This window comes from Barbus barbus (genome assembly GCF_936440315.1).
Source record: "Barbus barbus genome assembly, chromosome: 27".
In the NCBI taxonomy this organism is placed as follows: Eukaryota; Metazoa; Chordata; class Actinopteri; order Cypriniformes; family Cyprinidae; genus Barbus; species Barbus barbus.
Genome location: NC_136755.1, coordinates 19,767,688 through 19,787,387, shown reverse-complemented (window position 1 = coordinate 19,787,387; position 19,700 = coordinate 19,767,688). Strand labels below are relative to the sequence as shown.

At 38.5% G+C, this 19,700-nt stretch overlaps 1 protein-coding gene across 3 annotated transcripts; it reads right to left on the bottom strand.

The window, feature by feature from the left end:
* Nucleotides 1-1,458: 1,458 nt before the first annotated feature.
* LOC306846962 (catenin beta-1-like) lies at nt 1,459-16,884 on the bottom strand. Of its 3 annotated transcripts, XM_079380689.1 has the most exons (17): nt 16,721-16,861; nt 11,658-11,720; nt 10,863-10,912; nt 8,816-9,040; nt 8,437-8,690; nt 7,722-7,960; nt 7,375-7,576; nt 7,137-7,281; nt 4,545-4,648; nt 4,124-4,462; nt 3,890-4,048; nt 3,693-3,812; nt 3,431-3,581; nt 3,116-3,237; nt 2,969-3,029; nt 2,395-2,626; nt 1,459-2,312 (listed from the first exon to the last, which is right to left on the bottom strand). In XM_079380689.1, exons 3-16 carry the CDS (start codon nt 10,873-10,875, stop codon nt 2,421-2,423), a joined length of 2,340 nt encoding a protein of 779 aa, XP_079236815.1. In that variant the 5' UTR covers nt 10,876-10,912; nt 11,658-11,720; nt 16,721-16,861; the 3' UTR covers nt 1,459-2,312; nt 2,395-2,420. The 3 variants fall into 3 exon arrangements, with proteins under 3 accessions (XP_079236815.1, XP_079236814.1, XP_079236816.1); XM_079380688.1 differs by lacking the exon at nt 11,658-11,720 and having other exon boundaries at nt 16,721-16,884; XM_079380690.1 differs by lacking the exons at nt 10,863-10,912; nt 11,658-11,720; nt 16,721-16,861 and having other exon boundaries at nt 8,816-9,551.
* Between the last annotated feature and the right edge of the window lie 2,816 nt (nt 16,885-19,700).

Genomic DNA, 19,700 nt, shown 5'->3' with positions numbered 1-19,700 from the left:
AAACTTCCAGAGCACAAGTTAAAATGCTGATGCATTACAGCTCATTTAATGGTAAAATAATCTGTTTGTATGGATATCGAAAAAACAAAAAACATGCAAAGAACCTTAAAGATAACCTCAGATACAAAAGGATGTACACTCCTCTGTAAACATGTAATCTATAAAAAGGTAACTCTATAAGGCCAACAGACTTGCAGCTTCAAGAAATCAATTAAAAAGCACATCAAACATGAGATTAATGCATTGTATCAGAACTGCTGCCTGTCTGACTTAATTAAATCCAACTGACTTGAATCAGCCAAGCTCAAAACATCCGTTAAGATAAACACACTCTCTGATCTGAGGCTCATATGGATCCGATTTAGAAAAAGGGGGTAGCTAACAAAGCCATATGCGTGCACAAGTGCAGATTTCATTGCCTGTTTTCGTCCTCACACATTCAGATAAGAGAACGGAAATCATCTCCACCCCTCTAAGGCTGATTCACTGATAATGAATCTTCAACTTTGATTTCACACAGACTTAAGATGGTAAGTGGCTTCCAGAGAAGTGGAAATGAATGGCAGGGAGCAGAGAAAGCAAACTCTGACCAAGTTAAACACATTCAAGTTTATAGCCATTTTATAACTGCACATAGTCAATATGGATTGTACTTCATTGATAGTACTTTAAAGATTAAACATCTGCTGAAAATTTACTCACCCTCAGGCCATCCAAGATGTAGATGAGTTTGTTTCTTTATTGGAACAGATTTGGAGAAACTTAGTATTACATCACTTATAGTATAACATCACAGTAATCTACACAACTCCAGTCCAATAATTAACATCTTGGATAGTGAGAAGCTGCATGTATGTTAGAAACTAAATTAAAGCATTTTATGAGTCCAGAGTCCAAAACGTGAGTCTAGTCTATAATAAAGTTTTTCCCAGTTAAAAAGTCCATGCCTTATCTTCTCACATCAAAAGCCACCAATTTCTTTAAAACTGTTTTCACATTAAAACAGTACTTGATCGGTGCATATTTCGCTCCCGATTCAGACAAGATTTTCACTAAAGAAAGCAATATTATGGATAGGACTCATTTTATACAAAAGCAATGGTTTTAAGTTAAAAAACATTTTACTGATTGATTTGTTTCTTACAAACACAGCATTCCTTTTCCCAGGATGTTGATTAATGGACTGGAGTTTTATGGATTACCGTTTTTATCCATTGTTTGGACTCATTTTGACGGCACCCATTCACTGCAGAGGATCCATTGGTAAGCAAATGATGTAATGCTAAATTTTTCCAGATCTGTTAAGATGAAACAAGCTCATCTACCATCAGATAATTTTCCTTTTCAGGTTAACTACTCATTTAAGGTATTAACAGAGAAAAGGAAAAGGGCCAAACAACGCAAAAACTGTTTTATGAAAGTCACAGTTGCCTTTTATATTAAGGTATCACACAAACACAATGGAATAAAAGTCTTTTATTGATTAGCATGTCATTATCCATGTTCCCAAAAGAAGCCACACAGGCTAACAAACAATGACGTTGCTTCAATAGAGAGACTGCCTCCAGATAGCATAGAAAAGATTTCTGTCTCTGTGTATACCTCATAAACCCCATCTACCCACCCACCCTTGCTGCATCCACACCCTTTTTGGAACAATAGTGACATTGAAAACTGCTTCTCCTTGCTCAACATTAAGCATTTTTTAAGAATGCATATAGTTTTGTACAACCACCATTTTAACCGATCATATAAAAAGCTACACATTGTTACACTTTCAGTCAGATTACATAGGAACTGATATTAGTGTTGTACACTAGCACGTGATAAAGATCCAGAAACCAATGAGGCAAGTCCACTACAACTTAACACTATAGAAGACATTAAAAAAAGAAAAAAAGAAAAAAAGAAAAACAAATATGGAATACAAATTAAAGTGGCAGAAACACCAAAAAAAGGCCAGGTTTAAAAACCAAGCTAGGGTCAGTACCACGAAAAGGCTGATTTAAGAAAAAAAAAAAAAAAAAAAAAAAAATAGTTAAAATAGTTCCATCTTAGAAGATCCTTTTCATGTGCACTCGTCAGCATCCACGTCACAATCCCTCTGTACTTGCATTTTTCCATTCAGGGCAAAAAACAAAAAAGGGGTCGTAGCAATAAAGGAGACATATCCACCATTTCCCCGTTAGACATCTCCCTTTCGTCTACAACAAGTGTGTGTTGTGTGTCAGGCACTTTCTGAAACACTAGCCCACCCTCTGGCAAACCTTCCACGACTCTTCAATTCACAATTCGATTCATTCAACATACAGCTGTGGAGAAACAGAAGTTCATTAATGTTCATTTTGAAACTTGAGCAGAATGCAGTGAACAAGTTTTTGAAGCTCATCTTACCTTCAATACTTGTAGACCGTGAGTGTTTAGAGGTCTGTGTCGAACCAGGCCAGCTGATTGGAGTCTGTAGGGGGCAGGCCATCCATCAGGTCCTGAGCATGGCCCAAGTCGGGCAATCCCTCTACGGGGTACTCTGCTCCAGGATGGTGGACTCCTATCTCGTGCTCCAGGATGCCATCCATACCCAGACCATCCTGACCGTAGCCAGAGTGGAAAGAACGATAGCTGGGGTCTAAAAGGGATGAGAGATCGTGAGTCTTGTTGAAATAAATAAATAAAATAAATACACAAAAATACAATTGCTATTTCAAAGAATTTTCCATTTTAAACAATTAAACTATTTATTATGCATGTTATTTATTAAAGTGTAACTACAATTAAACTAACTTTTAATAGTTAAAATTAGTTCAAATAAATGAGCAAAAAGTTTAAATTTAAATACTGTTTAAGCAAACATTTAAACAAATGAGATGAAATAGTTTTAAAATAAGTGATTAAATGCTTGTATGAAATAAGAAGGTTAATAAAAAAACTAATTTATAAAAAAAAAAAAAAAAAAAAAACAACGTCTTACCATCTGGTCTGTATCCAAGATGCTCTCCCTGAGCACCAATATCAAGGCCTAGGTCAGCAGTCTAAAACAAAAAAACATTTTTGGTTTATAAAAGTGGATTCATAGAGCATTAATGGTCTCGATCTGAGAGCAGATGAATGTTTGTACCTCATTCCAGGCCATGGGCTCGGTTCTGAAAAGAGAGCTGGTAAGTTCCACAGAAAGACGTTTCTTGTAGTCCTGAGGCTTATCCTCAGACATGCGGAACAGAACTGCTGCAGCGTATGTGGCTATATAGAGATAAGTACACAAGAGAGAGTCAAGATTAATGGAAAGCTTGTGTGTGTCCTAGACCCCTTCCACCCTTTAGCTGGTAATACAATCCACACCAAAGAAAGAAATTGGAAAAATTTGTCCACTGATTTTAAGAGAATGTTTGTTATAATGCTGTATGGTATCTGTCAATAGGGGACAGTCACTCACCCACTCCCTCGTTCCTGGAGTGCAGCAGCTCTGTGAGAGGAGCCGTGGCTCCTTCTGCCTCAATGGCCTCTGCTGCCTCCTTATCCTGAGCCAGCTCACACAACACTCCTGCCGCTACCCGCTGGATGTTCTCAATAGGAGAATACAGCAGCTACAGAACAAAAGAAACACTTTAAGGGACTCACAGGGTTTACGAGATCACAACAGCAGCCGTCTTGCATGTAGATTGTGCTAACGTAGGCAATCAGCAAGTCAGTCATACTTGTACGAATAATGGAATGGTGTTGAGCCCCCTGATGACTATTCTGTTGTGTACGTCTCTGGCCAGGATGTGTAGTGCTCCAGTACAGCCTTCCACAATCTCCTCCATACGAACTCCCTCCTAGATATTCCAATCAGACAATTAGTGTAATTTAATTTTCCACAAGTACAGAAAACGCCTACAAAAACTTAACTCACCACAAACTGTTGCTGTGTGCCGCCCATTGAAGTGCGCCTTTGGGTGTCCTGGTGTGCCCTCACCAGCAATTGGACCAACCGGGGAATCGCACCCTGCTCGCGGAGTGGTGCGTGATTGGCTGGGCATAGCGCCAGATTACGGATAAGACCGACCGTGGCCTAGAAGGATGTGGGAAGACTCATTAGAATGTGTGATATTTCAAAAGATCATGCGCAGAAAAACTGGCCACATACCTTAATTAATGGCCAGTGTGAGGGTGGGTGCAGCAGTTTGACCACCACAGGCAGGCCGTAGTGAAGACGCACTGCATTCTGGGCCATCTCAGCATCTTGGTGTCTGGATGTTAGATGGCGTAGTGCACAAACAGCAGGTTCGGTAATGTCCTCTCTGTCGCCAGCTCTGAGAACAGTACGGACCAGGGCCTCGATTCCACCCACTTGGCAAACCATCATCTTGTTCTTGTAGTTGTTACACGTGAGGTTGGAGAGTATGCCAGCGGCGCATGTGACCACATTGATGTCATCTGAAGCAAGAAGCTGAACCAGAGTGCCAAGAAGTCCTTCCATCCCTTCCTACAAAGCAGAACATTACTTTAATAAGAGTTGTTCAAATAGTCATAACAAACCAAACCGTTAATGGTTTGCATGAATTTACCTGCTTGGTGGCAGCATCTGACAAGTTTCTGAGAGTCCACAGGCAGTTTTGAACCAGACGCTGACTGGGATCTGTCAAGTGAAGACCAAGAGCCTGCATACCACCTGAAATGCACATAGAAGCGCAAGATGAGACTAGAGATCGACCGATATATCGATTTACCGATATTTTTCCCGATATTTAAGCATTTTTCCATAATCAAATATCGGTTTTGTAATATCGGATTCCCCGATAAACATCTTGTGGACGTTTTCAGAATTGCGCGCAGGATCGCAATTGCAGCGCATCTGAGGGGAGACGAGACAGCAACGGCGTGCAGGTACTTGATTTGCTGTAGTTAGTAAACTATTTAATATTACAGGCATTAATGCACAAATTAGATGCATTACATAAATGCCTGATATATAGTTTAAATGCAACTTGGCTCTAAGAAATATGATAAATAAGATACTCTGTCAAGCCCTGTCCCTATAAAGATAGGCTATAACTTTGCCTGAAATAACACAGCCATGAATTAGCACATGGTGGAAGTAAAAGCGCTGAATTTAATTCTCTCTGTGGTCTATTAGTCTCGTGAAGTCGGAGTCACATAGATAATCCGTCGAGTCCTCTCCCAATAAAGACGTAACTTTGCATGAATTAAATACAGCCATGAATGATTGCATGTTGGAAAGAAAAGCATTGAATGTAATTCTCTCTCTGTTGTCTATATGCTCATCATTAGTCTCGTGAAGCCGCTTTCATATATTGCAGTTCACTCAGCGGGTTGATGCTCAAGAAATGCTCAGCACGGCCACCGCATGTAACTTTTAACAAGATTCACTTTTTTGAAGCACCCTAAATTGTATTAACACTTACTATATAACCATTATTTTGTTTATAAACATCTAAATTAATACAACTCTATGGAAATGTATTATTTATTATCTCCGCGATCGATCGCAGTTTGAGTAGCCTATAGTTCTGTGTAAAGGCATAGATAAACCGCTCTGTCAGCAGCATAATTTAGAGCATGCCAGTTGAGAAATGCAATAAAATACAACGCTTGTTATATTCCAATATTCCAGAGAATATTATTCCGTGAATTAACCATCCAGTGAATTATTCTTCACTCTTTATCCTATTAAACAGCTTATAAACCTACTAACACTGTAGTTAAAAATGAAGTTGATATGACTCCTTTCCTTTATTTTCTCCATTTGAAAACATTAGACTTTTTGCTTACTGCTAATATTAGTGTTGCTGCTAAAGCTTTTTATAAATAAAATGTTTTTTATTGTTGTAATACGAAGATTAAATTGAACATGACAGGGCTCTAGACTGCGACCAAAATGGTAATTGTTTGCGAGTTAAAATTTGACGTGGTCGCATTTGTACGAGTGCCAGGTCTGCGCTACTCCAAAGCGTCTGCTTCATACAGCACGCGCTGCCAGCTGCAGCACATTATAGCAGGAGACAGATTTCACTGATCACGTGAAGAGAGGTGCTTTCAGCACGAGCGCTTAGTGGGTAGAGCCTGGTTTATACTCGCCGCGTCAGCACGAGCGTGAAGGTGCGCGTCGCGGATGGAGCGCAATGGATGGATTTGTTTTCAAACTAAAGTAAAAGACCGCTTCTTAAACCAGAGAAGGTGAACGTGGTGGTATTCTTGTAGAAAAAACATGCAAGTCCTGTCAGCTACAGCCAGTTTAGTTTTACTTTTCTTTTTGTTTTCGTTTTGAGAAGCTTGTTATCTTTGCTGTTTACCTCAGGTTATGCTATGGAGGCTTTCCTTAGTTAAAAAAAAATATTAATATTTATTTGCTTCCTCAGAGTTTGCTAAACATTCTGTAATATACTAGGTATATAGTACAGCATGTGGTGTGTCCTGTGCCATGCCTCGTCTTATTCGTTTTTGTTGATAAATGTTATGTAAGAGTTTGTCATTGTCAACGTACTGTTTTATTGTTGTTGCGCTTTTTAATTAAGAATAACAATGAATCCATCTTTTGTTTTAGTCTTAAAAAGTTAAAGGTGTATAGATATAAGCAAAACAGACAATGATCTTTTCTTGTAAAATGACACCAAGATCGCAAATTTGAAAGTAAAAAGCGCACGAAAAAAGGAATTCCTGTGCACAATTTAAAATCACAAATACAGATGAAAGAACGAGTTGAATGTTGAAAACTTTCGTTACCATATAACTATAAACTATGATAAAAGTTCATCAGCATGCATTGATTAATCAAATGTTGTATCAAAAACAAAAAACAAATTGCAACCAAATTATGTTCTCGTGCGCAAAGGTGAGATCAGTGGGAAGAATGAGTCTAGAGCCCTGCATGAAAGACTGCTAATTCTCAAAACATTTTTTGTTAAGATGACTGAAAGGAGGAAAAACCAAGGTGAAGTATGGACTTACTTCACGCAGTCATTTATTTACTTTATAACAGTAAATAAATATCGGTTCTGCATATCGGTTATCGGGCACATAGACATGCAAATAATTGGTATCGGTAATAAAAAAAAAAAATCAATATCGGTCGATCACTAGATGAGACCCTGACATAACATGAACACATGCTTAATTGGCACAAGCAGAAATGAACGCACCAGCCTCAACAATGGCGGGTTTGTTGCTGGAGCACACAGACAACACCTTCAGCACACGACTTGTGGTCCAGAGCAGTTTCTCATAGGTGTATGTTCTCATGATGTTGACCAGAGCTTGAGGTCCTCCACTGGCCAGGATAATCAACTGTGGCGGCAAGAGTTGAGCCAAATTAACATGAGTAAATCTAGTATATTCTTCCCCCCCAGTTAGCAAGACCAATGCATGCAATGTATGTACCTTGCTCTCCTGGTTACCATATGCCAGGATCTGTAAGCAGTCTGTGGTGATGGCAAGGAATTTGACATTGGTTTTGTTGAGCAGGGCCACCATCTTCTGAAGTCCTCCTGCTAGACGGACAGCCATTTTAGCACCTTCCTGATGGAGCAGGAGGTTGTGAAGGGTGGTGATGGCATAGAACAGCACACTATCAACAGGGGACCTGGAAAACAGATCATGTAATATCCATTTATTGGAGAACCAGTACAAGTAGGACACCAAATGAAAGGATAAAACCTTCATGGTGAAATTTAGTAATTCAAGACTAAATGATCCATGCATCAGCTTTTCTGCTTTGGTGCTCTTACCCCAGCATCTTGACGAGGGCAGGGATTCCTCCCGACTTAAAGATGGCGAGGAGGCCCTCTCTGTGATGGGACAGGTTGTGTAAGGTGCCAGCAGTACAACGGGCAGTCTCTACATCATTGGTGTTCTGCATGGTCCTCACGATGGCCGACACCATCTGGGGAGAGCGCATGATGGCATGGCGAGAGGCCTCTTTCTTGGAGAGCTGGTGCACCATCACTGCGGCTTTGTTCACCACCACCTGGACAGGAAGAGTGAATGATAAAGGGTACGCGAGATGGAGCAGATTTTAAATTGCTTGCCTACATGTCATTTAGCAGTGCAACTGCAGAGACTGATCAACCAGAGAAATCTGGAGTGAAGTGACTAATTTGCATGTCAGCTGCAGAAATCTTTTAAGGGTCACTTCAAACTAGTGATTTTCTCTACCAATTTTCTCTACCAATCGCAGATCTGCCAACAGGAAACCACTACCTTATGCAAATGACAACATCCAAAAGCAAAACTTAAGGTGATTCAGACAGAACTGTCATTGCTTCATGCTTCAAGTCTCTATATGGCTAAAAATAATCTTAATGAAGGTTGTTTTTGCTAAAAGATCTTCCATTTTTAGCTTCAGCTGCAAATAAATGTTCCCTGAAGCAGGAAAGCAAGTCTTGTCAAAGGAAATCACAATTTTGATGGCTTAACAAGCATTAAATATGGGACGTTTCTAACCTGGTCCTCATCGTTGAGAAGTTTGGTGAGCTCGGGGATTGCTCTTGTGGCCAGTTCAGCATCATCCTGGTAGTTAATGAGATTGACAACAGCATGTTTGAGCATTTGGGAAGGCTCGGTCAGCCGCTGCACGTTGGTGGGGTGGGCAGAGTCAAACTGGGTAGAAGTAATCTGCATGCCCTCATCGAGAGTCTCAGGAAACATGGCAGCACGGACACGCTGTGCACGAGTCATGGCATACTGCCCATCCAGGTCTAAGAGAGGACGTTTGGGATTAGCCAGACAGGAAGAGAGCAAGTCTGAGAATATCCAGTTAGAGGGGCTTCCAATTTTTCCTAATACAAACATCATGTGTTGGGAAGCAAATACTGCCACATACCTGCCACCTGCTCAGGTGTGAAGGGCTGGTTGAAGCCCTGCTCCCACTCATAGAGCACCTGGTTGTCCAGATCATCCTCCTCAGGGTTGCCTTTGCCTGACAGAGACGGCGCTGTGGTGGTGGCCCCAGAGTGAATACCTGAATCCAGGTAGGACTGCTGCTGCCAGTGACTCACAGCGACTTTACGATCCTGCTCCATGGCCATATCAAGCTCCATAAGGTCAGCTACAGGACATAAGAAATCAATGTCAGACATTCAATTTAAAGTTCTTCCAGACAGAATTTTTTGGATCTACTCTAAAGTCAAATGATCATGCAATATTCCTACACCTCATTGAATTTGCAGTTAAGATATTGTATATTTCAACACCTGCAGCTGCAGTGACCTCTATAAAAACACTGCCGCTATTTTTTTTTATTGCTATATCAGCAAAGGCTATATTTATGAATAAGTTCTACACCATTACAATTAGGACTTCTAGTCTGAAATTAACTGTGGTTAACTAATAACTAAACGCAAAAAAACCCATCTGAAATCTTCATTTTAAAGGGTCATGAAACCCCCCTGTTTCAGCACTGGTCTTTCACACCTTAGATCTGAAAAAGACACCAGAAATGGGCGTGTAAAACTTTGGAAAAGTGGGAGTGTAGAGGGTGGGAAGAGGTGAGAAGACAACCAATAAAACACAGTCCTACAACACTCATTATACAGACAGATGAATATTAAAATACACTTAAAACCGAAAGAATAAAAGGCAGTTACTTTGTTAACTCTTCTTTGGATTTTCAGTCTATACCATTGTTTGCTGTGTATCACAATAATCCGTCGCGTCATCGTGTTCATGATCAGACTGTATCAGCCCCCTTATTCGCGCACATTTCATTTGAAGACAACATATGCACGCGAGCACAGTGTTTGGAGCACGAGAGAATATGAAATCTAAATCAAACACTTGAAACACGCTTGTTCTGGTCCAGATATGAACTATGATCTGCGCAGCGAGTGTTATTAAACCGATCGTGGAGTTCCGCCCAGAAACAGCTCTCTTGCGCGCTCCATGTGTTGTCATATTAAATATTGTTGCGGTCATGTTCACAGAAATGAACTGACAGCACGAAGCCCTTTCATGAGATTTGAATTCTCCGCTGTAAGACTACCTCATGCATCATACAGCGCAGTGATTGGATGGTAAGAGTTCATTCTATACGTAATAGTCTTAGTCTTTCAATTTTTAAATCACGTCTTAAAACTCATTTTTTTAGATTAGCCTATCCTGAGTGATTTTAGTTATGTTATTGGGTATTGATTTTTCGTATTGTTTATTTTGTTGTTTTTTTCCCCTCCGTTTATGCATTTTATTATTGTAAGGTGTCCTTGAGCGTCTTGAAAGGTGCCCACAAATAAAATGAATTATTATTATTATTAATTATTCTTATGAATGCTGAGAATAGCTCAGAAAACTGATGATGTAGACACGTACTCCGTCATGGCAGCCAATAACCACTCCAGATTAACGCAAAAACACACTTTTTCCTTAAGAATAGACATAATCAGTGCTATTGTTGTTTTCACTGATGTGCAACCTGTTCATAAGTGTGACCCTGGACCACAAAACCAGTCTTAAGTCGCTGGGGTATATTTGTAGCAATAGCCAAAAATACATTGTTTGGGTCAAAATTATCGATTTTTCTTTTATGCCAAAAATCATTAGTATATTAAGATCATGAGATTAGAGATCATGTTTCCGAAGATATTTAGTAAGTTTCTTACTAAAATTGACACTTAAGACTGGTTTTGTGGTCCAGGGTCACGTATGTTAACATCTCAAAATGTGTTTTAGGGTTTCATAACCCTTTAAATGCTAAACTTGGAAATGCCATTCCAATTTCATAGCAATTCCATAGCTGGGTCTGTGAGGGTTAACTGAAATCACTCAGTAAATAAAACTGTTCTTTATCAGCTCATCTGTGTTTGTGTCTGCGTCAAGCAACAGTCATTGGGCAAACATGCTGATAAACTGACAGGTTAACTTAGAAAAATACTCACACTGTGTTGCCATCGTTGCGTCAATCCCTCAGCCTGAGCGACGTCCAAACCTGTAAAAAGAAAAAATTAAATAAATAAACCGATAAGGATAAAAATAAAACTACATAACAGAACCCGTCAGGCATAGAAAGGTCAAGAGCTCCATTTTACAAATTAACAGCAACATTTGGCTATTCCCCCCCAGACACCAGCTGTTTTACAAGCGAGAAAGAGGCTTTAATCTACATTACAGACCCTAAAGGTAGTGTTAACTGTGGGAAACTCCCCTCATTTAGTCTGTAGGGTGTCACGCGAGAAGTCAAGAGAGGGAGACGGGACAGTGAGTCATCTTGGCAATGCCAGTAAAAACATGCTGAGGGGGTTAGTCAGCTTCATTCATCCTAAGCTGATGAGAACAATACAGCATCAAGCGCCACAAATTATGTGATTATAAACAGCCAGAGGACACGAAACCAACACTGATCTTAACTTAAAATCAGATTTTGCTATTAAAGCTGCAAATTTCACTATAGGTTGCAGACCATTATTCTGGGATAATGGGATAGACCCAAATTACAAGAAAAAGAAAACAAGCACCAAGTTTCACAAAAGTGTGTGTGTGGGGGGGGTTTAGATCACTACAGAAACAGATAATGTAATTTGCAAGCAACTGAAGACAATGACCATACCCTAACCTGTAGGGCCACAAAGAAATTAAAATTACAAGAAAACAAAAGTTCATGAAGTAAATGCTAAACCTCCAACTAGACCATTTACAATTAAGCATTAATTTAAAAAACAAACAAAGAAACAGACCTTTCCTTGGGGTATTTACACAAGAAAATTCTTGTTCAAATGCAGCTGGATGGAGTGCAGCATCTGAACAGAACACAGGGACCAAGACATTTAAGAAGTTGGACTATTTTTTAACTTGACACTGTCAAAAAATTAAACATTCATGTTGCAAGATGCTTAAGTGTAAATGACTGCGACTTTTCCAAGATGTTTTTACGTGACAGAATGCTGACAGCATTATTCTGTGCTTTAACTGGTATTTAAAGAATGGTACAGCAGGGGGAAAAAAAATGCATGGTTTTTAGTTGACCAAAACCTCGAGTCAGTAAGCATCTGTAATGGTTTTATAAAGTAGTCTCTTAAGCTTACTAAGACTGCATTTATTAAATTATGATCATGTAATAGCATTACAAATTTTTTTTTAAATCCGTTTGAAAATGTGATTTTCTGTGATGGTGAAGCTGAAGACTGGAGTAATGGCTGCTGAAAATTAAGAGTTAAATGATCCTTCAGAAATCATTCTAATATGCAGATTTGGTCCCCAAGAAACATTTCTAATCAATGTTGAAAACAGTTGTGCTCTTTAACATTGTGGAAACTGGGATTCATTTTTTTCAGGATGTTCTGAATATGGAACAAAAAAAAAAAAAGGTCTCTTGTAACAAACGTCTCAGCTGTTACTTTCTGTATAAACCATTTACAAACAATACGCATTTGCTAGAGAACATGTATATGTCTGAAGTTAACTCACAGTGCTATAATGACCTCTCTAAACCTCAGATGCCTGGAATTCTCCAGAGTCTTGTATAGAGCCTCAGGCTAGTGATGCCAGGTCATGGTGTAGAGGACACATTTAGAAGCGTGAAAAGATGCCACAATGAAACGAAAGCTGCCAAGCATTTAGAATGTGAAATAAGTTCTCACGCTGGCCTCAAACCAGAGCAGTAGATTTTTATTTCCATAGGAAACTGCTCATGTCTGCTTCAGGGCCAGTCTTCCTTCCTACATGGACCGTCAGTGCACCAAGCAGCAATTAAATCAATGAAATTAGTCTAACATCCCTCCTCGGCTCAAATTAAAAAAATAAAAGCTGTCTAAATCAACGCATCTCTGTATAGATCAGCATCAGATTAAACTCTTCCATAGAAAGAGGTTAATTAATAGCCTTACTGACTTGAGGGGACATTTTCAGAGAATAAACAGAGAATGCGGACAAGCCTTGGAAACGGAAACGTTGACAAAATCTGTCTTCCTGCTGCAGCGGAGAACATCAGCTTTCACATCCTGCAAGCCTCAAAAGACCCAATATGCGTCATGATATCAGGGTTAAGTGTAAAATACAAACTGCGACAACATGGGAAGAAACCGAAAGGCTTGTTTCCAACTTAACTACACATTAGGCAACATCAATTGGTATGGTTGACCAGACCACAAACAAACATACTAACATTTAATTTGGTGACGTGGAAAGGAAGAACATCATGTGGCAAAGGGACCAGTGCAAGTTTACAACCATGAACAGTTCAAATATTTACAACTAAAACCTAGTGCTCGACCAATATGGATTTTTGGATAGCCAATGCAGATATCCTTCAAGGTTTGTAACAAATTTAAATGTTTGTTAGATATTCAAGGCCTTGTTTAAATTAGGAGTGCACATTTGCTGAATACTAATGGTGGATGAGGAATAATATTTGCACCTCCTATTACTGATCAAAAAAAACTATTTTCATTCAAGTTTACTTTAACAGTTCTAATTATAAGTTAGACAATTGTTAAAGAGATACAGTAAACTAATGAGGACAGAATATGAGCGCCTTGCGAGCTCATGGATAGAATTAAAATTCCTCCTGACATGGTCAATGCCGATAATTAACAAATCCCAAATATCAGATGACATATTGGCTGACCACTGGACACAGTGGCACTGGGATCAAGTGTAATAACACAAACCAAGAGGATAATCTGCACACCAGTGAATGCTTTTAAAGCTAGAACATTGTGACCATAACGGTTTATATATATATATATATAAAAAAATAACTGAACTGCATTAGGTACTTTATATTTTAAAAATTATATTAATACATAATCATCTACACAAGTCTATTCGGAAGTCTGCTGACATTTTCAGTGATGATTTGCAAAACATATTTATACATCGTAAAATCCCTAAAATCAGAAGGTACTACATGTGTATTGGCAACTGAAAGCATTATAAAATTCCCCGAAGCACTGAATTAACGTGTAAAGAAAACGTCCAGAACTTAAAAATTGGACATTTGAGGACACTGCAGGTTATTCCAAATGAACAAATTTGTTAAGTGAATTGAACTTCTACAGATGTCCCACGGTCATGGGCACAGAGACTGTGTGAATCAGAACACAGCTCAAGTAACATGCACTCCAGAGCTCGTGCGCTAAATTGCAACCCCCTGCAAGTAGGTTAAGTGCTGGTTCTCAGCTGGATGAGCATCCAGGCTGTCTGAGAACATACGGCTGAGTGAGAACAGCTTTTAATGATGAAGCTGCAGAGTCACAGTGTCATCCTTCACACAGTCACCAAAAGAACCACCTTGGTACATACAGAATTGTAAAGCACTACTGTTGCAGAATATTTTGACATGACCTCCAAAATATATCATCAAGACCTGCTTTCATCCATTTCATTCACATACAGGTATTTACAGAAAACCTTGCCTATGATAACATCCTGCAGTCAGTGCTGGACATTCCTTTCATCTGTGTGTGTATGTCTGCATGACAAGATACAGCACTTCAAATACAGTCCTGCACTGAAAGACCCCGCTAGCGGGAAAAACATCGCTGTGAAGCCGTGCCAATGTTAATACATTAGGCTTTTTTTAAGGGTGCATGTAAAGGAAGAGGGATGATTTGAGAGCAAACAGAGGCAGCTGTGGTAGTTTATGCAAAATGCATGTGTAGTCCTCCACAGTCGTGAGACTGACCTGGAATTAATTTACCAGACAATAAACACTGAAGGGAGGCAGACATGAACTTACAGGGTTTTCCTTGCGGCACCAGTCAGCATTCCATACAGGCGCACGGGAGGCGGACGTTCAGACGAATCACTGTGTGATTATGGGACGGATTTGGAAACTGAACCTTCAAAGTAAAGGAAGGCCGTCGTTTAAGGTTTATTCACTGTATCCTGTTAACAAGCTGAACTGTTGCAGCACAGGGCTGGTGCAAGCAAAGCGGTTTACAATTAGTGCTGTCAAATGATTAATCACATCCAAAATAAATGTTAGTTTTCATAATGTGCGTGTACAGCGTGTATTTATTATGTATATCTAAATGCAACACATGAATGTATACATTTAATAAAAATATTAAGTTCATATTAAATTTATAGATATAAATATTTTCAAAATATATACTGTGTGTATTTATATGTACATAAATATACACTGTACACAAATATGAGCACGAAAACTTATTTAGGATGGGATTAATCATTTCACAGCACTATTTACAATAGCCATTCAAGAAGTGGTTCTCTGGTAGTTTTGGGTGGATTGTCCCTTTAAGACTATTTATTTCATTACAAACTCCTTTGTTGATCCAGAATCTTAGTATTTGCGGATGACACAAAATAACATTTTAAACAGAACTGACAGACCCGTTCTGTGAATGCCAACCATTTCTTATATATTCAATTCCACTGACCAATACATTCTCAGTATACAAGCCCAAAGTGATCATTTTCTTCGGTTCTTCCATAAACCCGACATTTCTATGTATTATGGGAAACCGAGGTTGTTTTTAAACAGACTGCTGCGGGTATTTCCCACACAGGTACGAACCCCAAAATACGCTCGCCGCTAAAAACGCGACCACACACGCGTAATCGTGGAAAGGTTTCGACCTCCTTCAGTTTCCACCGCGCACTCTGCCGTCGGATTTAGCCCCGCCCACACTTCCTCCAGCGGAGACGCGCACTGTGACTGATCTGAAGCCAGCTCCACCGAGCCTCTCAAGGTGGATACTCTAACTAAAGTGTGTGAAACAGCTGTTCCGGACTCGGAGCACAGAAACCCGAGCCCCTCCTGAAAGCACGCAGGAATTCGGCCATCGGGGCCTTTGTTTCGAGGAAGAGTAATGAACCCTGAAATGTCTCGACTCAGTTTAAAAATTAACTTGCAATCGGATGAGAGAGAAATGTGACTAACATCACACCAAATATAGGAGACGACAAAACCAGGACAATTCCTGTAGCAAAACCGTACTCTTTTCCTGACAAATCCTCTCAAACAAATTTGAATTGACAAGCCATCCAGCAACACTTAAAGAAAACAACTTTAAATAATATAACGCATTGTAACCTAACGTTAGCTCACTTCAAATTGATTTAGGAGTTTCACACAATTACACTCTTCTCAGGTTGACTAACATGTACAGAGTTGTGCAACGGAACAGAAAATATTTAACAAATAAGGAAAAACAGATTTTTCTCAATTCTGACGAATTGATAAAACTATTGCATTTCTTGCAGACATACTTTCAACCGACTGACTTGGCAATCTTACAGACTACAATCATCACAATCAGTTTTCATTATTATTTGTAAAAGACAAACCACACAAATAAAAGTTCCCCGGTGCGTCTGATGACAAACTGTAGACGCGGAGGCAACTAAATCACGATGCGGTTAATAAAAACAAGGGTAACTTACGTTAGAATATTAGCGTGCAAACCAACACGGGGAGTCCCTGATGAAATCATGTGTTTTTACCAATACTCTTGTTTATCGATCGATATCTGCTGCTAGCTCGCTGCTCGAGCCATTGAACTGAATGAAAGCTAACGCTAGCCAGTGTTTGCGGAGCTAAGTTACCGTAAACAAACACAAGAGCCAGTGTGCGTTGTGCATAAACCTGCAATTTAGAGGAAAACGAGTGTACAATAAAAAGCAAAAACCTAAACGAGGCGTTTTTAAATGCTCAGCTCGCGGAAGGTAGATCCAGCCTCAGGTCGAGCTTGGAAAACCCTGGGAAGATCCTCCCGATGCTCCAATCTCCAAACTACTAGGAGTTCAATCAATTCGCGTTTAAAAAGCTTACCTGAAATTAAAAAGATGAATCTCTTTGTTTGAAGCCTGTCCAAAGCGTCGGTATCCTAGTAGGAATGAAACAGCCAAGCCAGCCGGTGAGATTCCCGGACGGGTCGCTGTTCTCCTGCGTTAGCGGTGCGGCAAACCTTCCGCGCTGATGTGAACCTAGATCTTAAAATGGCGTCGCTCAGACGCAGCTCTTATACGAGGAATACAGTTCATGTATCCTACCGCATCAGAAAAACTAGGGCGCAGCAGTGGCTTAATCCGGCTTGAAGCTAAGCGTAAGTATTATATGTATAAATTGACAAATGATAATCATCAAATACTTTTTTATATTCCAAGTACCTCGTCTGAGGTCTAGAAGTTTTTTAGTCGACACCGGGAATGAGGTATGCGCGGAGTAATATAGCAGCTACAGGAAGGGCGAGGTGCGTCCATTAGGTTGGAATGTGGGTGTTTTGAATGGGATTTCGGGAGCAGCTATACAAAGGTAACATTTGTGTTAGGGATACAGCAAACGCTGCTCATGTTGCAGGATGGTTAACTTAAGTTACACCATTTTTTCCCTCTTTTGTATTATAAATAAATTTCTTGTAACATTTTTATACTGCTTTATCTTTGTTAAATCATTAGGACCAAAACGGACACTGTACCAGTTTTACTGATGGTGTAGAACAGCTGTCACTGTATGTTTTGTGATTCATAAAGAGTGTTCGCCATTTAATTTAACAGGAATTATAAGTCAGTTTCGAAAAAACAATACTCTTTTTACTATAGCAAATGTAGCTGTTTGCTTTTTTTCCTTTTGTGATTTTACTTAGCCTAAGTAGCCTAAAATAATGTGATTTCCTATTTACAAAGGCATTTAACAATTCACATCCAACCTAAAAACAGTCACAATATAAAATATAGCTGCGAGCAGCGATGACGGGCCCAAGCCGTCAGCATACGCCACCCCGGTGGCATCGATAAAACGGTGCCCAGCGAGCACAAGCATTACAGTAACCCTCTGGCAGTTTGGTTTTAAGGGATACGGCAATTAAAGGGTTAATCCAAACCATCAACTCTGTGAAACACACACACACAGAACAACATATAAAACTTTAAATTCTGTGAAAATATATTTTTCATTGGTAGTTGATGTTAGTTAATGCATTTACTAATGCTAACAAATGAGAAATTATTATAGTTACCAAAGGTTTTAATGATTTATTTTTCCATTAACTAACATGAATATTTTTTTCTAACACAAATGAATAAAGTAAAAAATATATTGTTAATATTTAATGTTATTTGTGAATTAACCAATGTTAAAAAACAACATTATTTAACTGTTGTTAATTTACATCATTAATAAATATATACCATTTAATGTTGATCAAAATCAATTCCAAAATGTGTTAATATATTATTACATTTTAAAGTTTTATCTTTTGAACATGACTATTTTTCTAATATTAAAAATATTTTGTTCATTGTTAGTTCGTTGTAAGTTCATACTATCAATGAAGAATTAACATGCTGTAAAATATATATTTTTCATTGTTAGTTCATGTTAATTAATGCATTCCCTACTGTTAACAAATGAGACTTAATTATAAAGTGTTATCAAAACCTTTAATGCTTTATAAGCATTTTTTAAGGATTTTATTGAGAAGTTTAAACAGACCCTCTCTCTCTCTCTCTCTCCCCCTCCACACTCACTGAACTCACACAGTCAGTCACTCACCCAGTCACCCACCGCACACATTAGAAGCAGTGACAGGAGAACTCTGATAAGTTTTAAATTTTCTCCTCTCCATAGTGTATTGTAAATTCATGAAATTAATCACATATCCTCAGACTGTATTGTTCTGTGTATGTAATTTTTTTATGAAGTGTTTGGAAGCTGCTCTTAAAAGATAAAAAAAAAAAAGTTCTCTTTTTTCTGTAACTTTAATAAATTGCCATTAAATCATCGTTCAAGATATCCTAAATCCGTCCACAATTTAGCATCTTCAGTATTTTGGCATCATGAGAAAAAATGTTTGGTGTGATTTCTGTGTTTCTGCTTGAAGGAGTATGAATTTGTTTACAGCCTGTTTAAAAAAAACCCACATTAAAATAAATATAGCCGACTTCCTGTTGGTCGTAGCTAATGACTGTAAATTAGAAAGTTGTCCGGATTAATAAGAACAATTTATGTACCGAGTTTGGTGTCTGTAGCTATCATTATATATATATATATATAAACATTAATAATTATATACCATTTAATGTTGTTCAATATTAATTCCAAAATGTGTTAATATATTATTAAATTTTAAAGTTTATCTTTTGAACATGACTATTTTTCTAACATTAAAAAGATTAATAAATGCTTTAAAAAAAAATTGTTCTTTGTTAGTTCATACTATCCTGGAAGAATTAACATGCTGTAAAAATATATTTTTCATTGTTAGTTCACGTTAATTAATGCATTTCCTAATGTTAAGAAATGAGACCTTATTATAAAGTGTTATCAAAACCTTTAATGCTTTATAAGCATTTTTTAAGGATTTTATTGAGAAGTTTAAACAGACCCTCTCTCTCTCTCTCTTTCTCTCCCCCTCCCCCTCCACACTCACTAAACTCACACAGTCAGTCACCCACCCAGTCACCCACCGCACACATTAGAAGCACAGAGACAGGAGAACTCTGATAAGTTTGAAAATTTTCTTTTCGCCATAGTGTATTGTAAATTCATGAAATAATCACATATCCTCAGACTGTCTTGTTCTGTGTATGTAATTTTTTATGAAGTGTTTGGAAGCTGCTCTTAAAAGATAAAAAAAAAAAGTGTTCTTTTTTACTGTAACTTTAATAAATTGCCATTAAATCATCGTTCAAGATATCCTAAATCCGTCCGCAATTTAGCATCATCAGTATTTTGGCATCATGACAAAAAATGTTTGGTGTGATTTCCGTGTTTCTGATTGGAGGAGTATGAATTTGTTTACAGCCCGTTT